We start from the raw sequence: 7857 nt of genomic DNA, 5'->3' as shown, positions 1-7857 counted from the left end.
TTTGTGAAATCCATGAAATAATAAACTTTTCTCATTATAACAATAACAGAAGATGGGAATAATTTCAAAACGTAGCTATCTAGGATTGTATGATTGCTAACGTTAGCTCAAAACACCATTCCAGTGACAGCCTTTGTTGTGTTCGATTGATAACTTGTAGCCAGCAGTGAACAAATTACATTAAGTAGGTCCATTTTTACTGTATTGACATTACAACTCGCGCAACTCACATGTTCACTCATCGCAAAGGGACGCATGTGCGACTCAAATCTGCACTCGATTTACATCGGGGAATGACACTACTACAAAAGAAAACAGAAAACAGAAACATACGCCATCATCAGAACCCTACACAATCCAGACAGGAAAACCGAAACATACACAATCATTACAGACAGTTTTTCATCCTCGTCCTGTCCGGTTAAATCCTTGTATGTGCAGATGTGTTGATGTTGAATGTTTGTGATATGTTTGTTTCTGATAAAGGATGAGGGGTTTCCTTTAAGTGTTGGGAAAGTCCTTCTCTTTCTTAAGCTAAAAAAAAAGTCTTTTAAAAGCCTCTTGGATCAGCTGGAAAATCCATTATCACAAAGCTGAAAACAGGGCTGTTTTTCTGACTTTTTAGAGATACATGGTTCTCACAGGAAAGCGTTGCCACAACATATGCTGATTTTATAGAATATAATGCATTACTGTAGATTAAACTACCCAACACATAAAATTAAAATGAGCTCAACCTTAAACACCTAAAGCAATAAAATGCAACATAACCATTAATGTAGCAACAATATTAATCCAGAAACATCAGACATGATAGGAAAACACTGACGGGGAACATTAAGTACTTTTTACTTCAAGTAAATATTGCTGATAAGACTAACATACTTTTACTTAAGTAAAAGGTCTGAATACTTCTTCCACTACTGCGGGGAACTTGACGTGTTTTTAATTGCATTTCACAATATAATTATAAACTTTTCCGACGATTTAGTGTTCAATTTATGCTTGCAATCGCCCCAAAGACCTGTTACCACACAATTACAAGGCTTTGCCTCCATTAACATGTCACATCACTGGTGAGGGCCAGATGTGCGAGTGTAGTTGAATCTGGATGCGAGGTCTTTGTTCACCTCAGCTGACTCTGTGTTTGACCGACGGAGCAGCTGTCCGCCTCGATGAAGCTCACAGCACTCAGCTGCTGGCAGGACGGGCCCGCAAAAGGTGGAGACGTGTCGGCTGGTAATTTAGGACTTAAAAAGGAGTGTGTCAGTGTTTCAGTTTCTTACATCACTCGGAGCGATGAATGGCAATAAGGGCAAGATTAGGAATATGTGGGTTTTTATGAGCAAAGCACCAGTGTCGGACTGCCTGTGTGGTGAATTTGAGTGGGCATGGTCTCTTAGGAAGCTAAATTGCCTTGTTGGTAAGTGGATTGAGTCACTGAGAAACAGACCATGAATTCAGTAAAGTGCCGCCCTCATCTCTCCCTTTCTCTCTGCCTGGACAAATTGAAACAGTGATTTCTCTTGGGCCTGTACACACACACACACACACACTCTCTCTCTCTCACTCACACACACACACACACACACACGCACACACACTTTCTGCCGAGCCTGCCGCGTAGCTCTCTTACATAAGCCAGCCAGAGTGATACAGCACGTTTGCATTGTTGTAGCAGGAAGTCACAGGGCCATTTGTATTGTGTTTATTTCTAAGATGTTGGCTTTTTCCATTCAGTTGCGAGTGTGTGCGTTTGTGTGTGTGTGTGTTAAATGTGAACATCCTGTTGGGCTTGTAGTGTTCTCAAGTATTGTATAGCAGCCTTTGGCTATGTTGGAAACGCATTATGCTGTGTTGCGTTCACTGTGGTACAGATTTATCACTTTCTCTAGTGCGAAAGGACAAGCAGAGAGGCTGTTGTTTAGTGCAGGGGTTTGGCTTCAGGCAGTTTTTTTTTTAAGATTCATCAGGCTTGTTCATTATACTTGTTATTAATTAAACCTCACCTGTGCCTGTTTTTCTGTCAACACTTCACTTTAATTAAAAAATCTTGTCAAATTCACTCACCTGCTGCTAATACAGGGTGATGTTCCGTAATATTTATAAAATATTGTGAGAGTAGATATTATTTGGGGTCTTGGGATGCAACTACTAATTATTTTCATCATGAGCTAATCTCTTGATTTTTTTTTTTTTATTACCTCACCAAGGAGGTGATGTTATGTCTTAGTTTGTCTGTCAGCAGGATGACAGAAAAATGACTGGCCCAATTTTCATAAAATTTGGTGGAAGGGTGTAGCATGGGCCTAGAAAGAACCTCGATTTTGGAGTGGATCTGATTCACGGGGAGGATACATAAATTCTTTTTCACTTTTCCACAAAAAAAAACAAGTGGCTGACAGATCCTGGATCCTACATTGTCCACAATGCAACTCAATGCCATCATTTTGTTAGACACTCATGCCTTCATGTTGTAACACCGGCTTTCTGTTATTATATTTAAACATCAAGCTCCAGACAATTTAACCATGTGGACATCATCATTGTTATTTTCTCAGCCTTTACAAAGCCGCTTCAGAACAGCATGACATTAAACAACTGTTTTCACAGGCTGTGTTTATGTTTTCCCAGAAACTGAACTGAGTTCCCTTTTAGACTTAATGTCCATTTCCTATTATTTAAATATATTCTGAAAACACCAAAAGATAGTCACTTCCAAAATAGTGTCATATTACATCAATATCACAGCAATTGGTCAACTTAATGGTTATATACTAGGGTTATATGCTATCTATAGCAAATCATATGGATGTGTCATTATTTGATTTGCCATAGAAGGAAACAAAGACGATAGATGGTTAAGAAAGAAGTAGAAAGAAAAAAGAGAAAAGAAACAAAAACAGTGTAAATGTGTGTAGGCATGTATGTATGCATCTGTCTGTGTATGAATGTGTTTATGTGAGCAGTAGGTAGGTAAATATACGGTGTACACAGATGTAAAGATGTGTAAATAACTGAAGCATCAAATTGTTTTGTATTTACCAAAGGATAAAAATAGAGAAAGGAGGTAGGACCTGACAAATTTGTTCAGCTTCTTCCTACTCCATTTTGAACATGTTGATTTGTTGTTTGAATCACTTACAATATTTTTGGAAGATTGTGCTGAGAAGTACATTATTTATCTGTCAATTTAATTTCATATGTGTATGTATATATATATTTATTTTTCTTTTTTTACATGTTAAAAAAAACTACTAAACTCTATTTATCAAATCATTAATATCACCCAGCCTCTCCCTTCATCCCTTTTTTAGTTTCTTAAAGACCCTATAAATGTATTTTCTAAATTAGTTTTTTGTTTTGAACGATGGGTTTCTTCACAAACAGGCGATCTTCTGCCAAAGATGGAGTTTTGGTTATTTAGCATTAGAGATTTTCTGTAATATTTTATTTTATCATGCAAAACTTAAGATTTGAAACCAAGTTGTTTAAGTGCTCAAAACAAAGTTCTTTCTTGGGGTCAAATAGTCAGTGTAACCATCATAACATAACATTTATTTACCAAATTGGATCCGGAGATCTGCATGTGGACGGAGAGCAAATAAAGGTAAACATTAAACCTATCACCCAATCCGTCCATAAACGTCCTCCCTGGTTCACCTTTGACCTGCTATACCTACTTTAGTTGTGTGTAAAATTAAGTGATCATAACTGACACTTCAAAACTAAGACCCAGGTTGTAAAAGAAAGACAGAATATTCCTTTATTAACTGGTGTTCTGCAACTAATTCTTGAAAAGACCTTCCAAAGTGATCCTCTAAAAACTTCATTCCCTTCATAACCTCACCATGACACTAGGACATTATCGGGTGAAATAAAGTGATTTAACGCAAGGCTCAACACCTAGAGAGTTTCAACACACAATCGCACAGACATGAATAGACAGTGACCGAAGTCATCACTTGTACGCAGTATGGCAGGATGCTGCATCACATATACTACAAATGAATGTTACTACTAAAGAAACAAAAACAAACCCACAACATCCAGTCACATTTACTCAGATGACGACCACAAAGCAATCAATAACACCAATTACACAATCAGTGATCAACAGACTTCCCCACTTATCCCCGTCAAGCTGCTGGGGCTTAACAACACACACATGGCACGCACACGCGCACGCACATGCACAGCGGCCACTGACCTATAACACCAGCAGCAACTATCTAAAGCAAGCAGGAATAGCTAGTGAAATCGTTTTACTAAAATGCAGAAGAATCCGTTAAACTTACCAAAAGCTGCTCATCATTTAATAAAAAAGTTCATCCCTCCTTCTTTTATTAACTTTACATCTAAAACTCAAAACAAACTTGATCTAACGTTACTGCTACAGTTGTGATGTGCTGCTAGTTAGTTCTGCTTCTCGGCCACCGTATTTTAAATGGTCCAAAAAATGCTGACGTAGGTGGCTGGGCCAGCCGGAAGGCTCTGGCCTGTCAAAGAATACGCCCACTAGGGCAAACTCGAAATTTGATTGGCCAAATATATGTAATGGATATGTGTAAGTATAATATGACAATCAGCAACATTGTCTCTATTTACTTAAATAGCGGGATTCACTCAAAACTCTGAAGGCCTCAGAGTAGATTTTTACCCCGGAGACAGCACGGGGAAATCTGATTGGATAAAAGTTCTAATTTATGAAACGCATTGGAAGCCGCAAAACCGAGGGAGAGAGTAGCCATGAAATGACTGTAGTATAGTTGTGGGAATGGACTTTGTAAAATATATGAAATTAATTAATGTACTATATATTTTAGAAATGTATATATTTCTATATATATATATTTATTGTTCCTTTTTTGTCTGTCCTTTTTTCACGTTTGTATTTGTGACATTTTGCTTTCCCAAATATGTATAGTATATTTTTCTGTATATTGTTACCTAAACAAATATGTTGCACTTTTGCCTGTTTATTTGCATATAGAAAATACAAATTGGATCGCAAGAAGAATATTCCTTTAATGTTGTGTTGTGTCTCTCAGGTGGAGATCAGCCTGCAGAGCAGCTTCCAGCCTGGTATGAAGCTGGAAGTGGCCAATAAGAGCAGCCCGGACACATACTGGATGGCCACCATCATCACCACATGCGGCCAGCTGCTGCTGCTGCGATACAGCGGCTATGGCGAGGACCGCAAGGCCGACTTCTGGTGTGATGTGATGACGGCCGAGCTGCACCCGGTGGGCTGGTGCACCCAGAACAACAAGACACTCATGCCCCCCGAAGGTAGGAAGAAACACTGTGAGACACGCATCCACCTGCACCTGGTCTCTTACTCACACATGGCAAAGTTAGATCAATATCATTAAAATCAGGCGCTCATGTCACGTGACTGACACACAGTTAAACACTGTCGTTTAAACACAGGGTTTGAGTTTTACTTTCCTATCATACAATGTCTTTCTTAAAGTGCTAATCTGACATAACTGTTCATCATATGTTAATAGCATCATAAAATAATGTTAAAACAATCATGAACTGATGTCACTAAGATATCACGACACACGGTGCTTTTTGTTTCGTGATAACTTTATTTAACTTTATTTTAAATCAGCTGATTTTGCTGCAATATCAATTGAGGGTAAAGAGATCTATTCCACTTCTAGACTCATTACTTTGAGGTTTTTTGGGGTATTTATCAGCTTTAATATTTAGTTTATATTTAAGATAAAAAACAGGTAAAAATTAAGAAAACAATAAAATTGTATTTTGAAAATAACAGTTTTAGCACCACGGCTCTGCGTATAAAAATTTATTGTATTTCTTTTATGAGGGATTCTGTCATCATTTGCCGCTCAGTTTGCATTTATTCCCTATTTTTCTATTAAGTTTGTGGAAGTGAACACTTTTCTGAGCTGTGCTTTATTATTTGTTAGTTTCTTTGTAAGGGACCAGTACGGAGAAACAGTTGCAGAAGCAGTGTCCGATACACGTGTTCATGGCCGAAGCCAGTCTCCAACGCCAGTCCCTTCATGGTTTCTGGTCCAGAACAGCAGCAGGAAGTTGTTCACTGTAAACAAGTCGCTTAGGTGTCTGAGGACTTAAAGTCTGTGGATAAATCATGTTTTTAATGAAAGTATTTTAGTTTCTTCTTTTTTGGGGAGGATAGTGGGCCTTACCATGCACTGTACACATTGTAAAGCCATTTGAGAAACATTTGGGATTTTGAGCTACGTAATTAAAACTTTCTTCCCTATTTTTTAAGGGGATTTTTTTGCTTTTTTTAAACATAAAATATGACAAGTTCCTTGGTCAGACTCGAATCGTCTGCTCTTTGACCTTTTGGGCACCCTTTTTTTGAAGGATAAAAGTGTTTCAAACATAAAAAAAACTATACGCATCTGTTAAAATCATTAAAATTATAAGCCTTTACTTGATCTTGTTGATTATACACAAATATGAACATTTGGGCCTTGTGTTGCTTTTGCTTCAAGGCCATGCATCCTGAATGTAAAGAAATGAATAAACTTTAAAATCTTTGGCTTCAAAGGACATTTTTAAAAATATTAGGTATTAGCACAAAGGGTCGATTAACTACATTTAATCAGAAGTGTCAGTTAGACCTTAATACGCACACAGAGTGGGAATGCCTCTACCTTTCAAAGAATGCTTTACATAAACCGAGTGGAAAGACTGGTTTCTCTCAAGGTGCTTTGATTGTCAAAACGGCTCAACTGCCATTTACTTACTGACACATTGCATTCAGTCAGAGTAATGCCAGGTTAAACCTTCTTTTCTACAACAGCCATCTCTAGTCTCTAAAAGCATCATTCACACCTGAGCTCAAGCTTTCTAAAATAAAGCATCCTCCTTTAAAATCTCCAGAAGCCATTCTTTCTAACTGTCCCTCTCACAATATCACAACTTTGCCATCAAAGACATTTCCACCTGCAGCGGATCCCTCTCGCCCCCAGATAGATGACTCACCCTCCCCGGCCTTGTTCAGACCATTTATTTTTCTCGACACTTCCTCGCTGATGGATGGCGCGCACCTCCGTTGTTGTGGAGACGACCTGGATACGTTTCGGGTGTCCTCGCCCTCGCACCAGCTCCATATGTCCTTTTCACTCACCGCTGGTCTTTTCACCAACTTCCTCTTTTGTATTTTGCAGCGGCAGGCTGTTCATTAAATGTCTGTATTCACATCTCTGTGGATTATCTATGAAGCAGGGAAACAACACATTGAATAAGCTTTCACCGCTGCAGTGGAGTGGTCTTTGTCTTATGCCTGTGCCCTTTGTATTTCAAGTCAAACATGAAACGCCTGAATAAGGCCTGCAAATAATTATTTTTATTATCGAGACGTGTTGATTATTTTCTCGATTAATTGTCCATTAAATGAAAATAGTACAAATATGCCCCTCATAACTTTCCCAAGCCCAAGGTGACATGTACATATTGCTTGTTTTGCGGACCAACAATTCAAAAGATATTCTGTTTACATTTACAGAAGGCCATGAAGGCCACATTAAAGCTGGGGTAGGCAGTTGTTGTTTGCCACCATTGGGAAAAAATTACTTAACAACCTTTCAGCATATTGTAATTCAAGTGGTCTGAGAGAAAACTAGGTTTCAGCATCTCCTCTGTTTTTTAGCACGTAGATAATCTAGCCCGTGACATGAGACTTTGGCCAATCACAGGTCATTTTTAGAGAGAGGGTGTTCCCATTGGTTGTTCTACAAATGCTGATGCGCATGCATGTCCCTTCAGATGGTGAAAGCCTAATTCAATGGCGGACAATCCTGCAGAAAAAAGTTGCTATTACAGCATTGGCAACAACTGCCTACACTG

General features: G+C 38.5%; 1 protein-coding gene across 4 annotated transcripts in view; it reads left to right on the top strand.

Moving 5' to 3' along the window:
• Positions 1-7857, top strand: part of sfmbt2 (Scm like with four mbt domains 2) — a 52859-nt gene that overhangs the window by 12183 nt on the left and 32819 nt on the right. For all 4 annotated transcript variants that reach the window (XM_032505862.1, XM_032505861.1, XM_032505858.1 and 1 more), the window contains exon 4: positions 5052-5292. In XM_032505862.1, coding sequence (XP_032361753.1) covers positions 5052-5292 — 241 coding nt within the window. The remainder of the gene's footprint in view (positions 1-5051; positions 5293-7857) is intronic.

This window comes from Etheostoma spectabile, chromosome 23 (assembly GCF_008692095.1).
Source record: "Etheostoma spectabile isolate EspeVRDwgs_2016 chromosome 23, UIUC_Espe_1.0, whole genome shotgun sequence".
Classification (NCBI taxonomy): domain Eukaryota; kingdom Metazoa; phylum Chordata; class Actinopteri; order Perciformes; family Percidae; genus Etheostoma; species Etheostoma spectabile.
The sequence above is the reverse complement of the archived record's forward strand: the minus strand, read 5'-3'. Positions and strand labels throughout refer to the sequence as shown.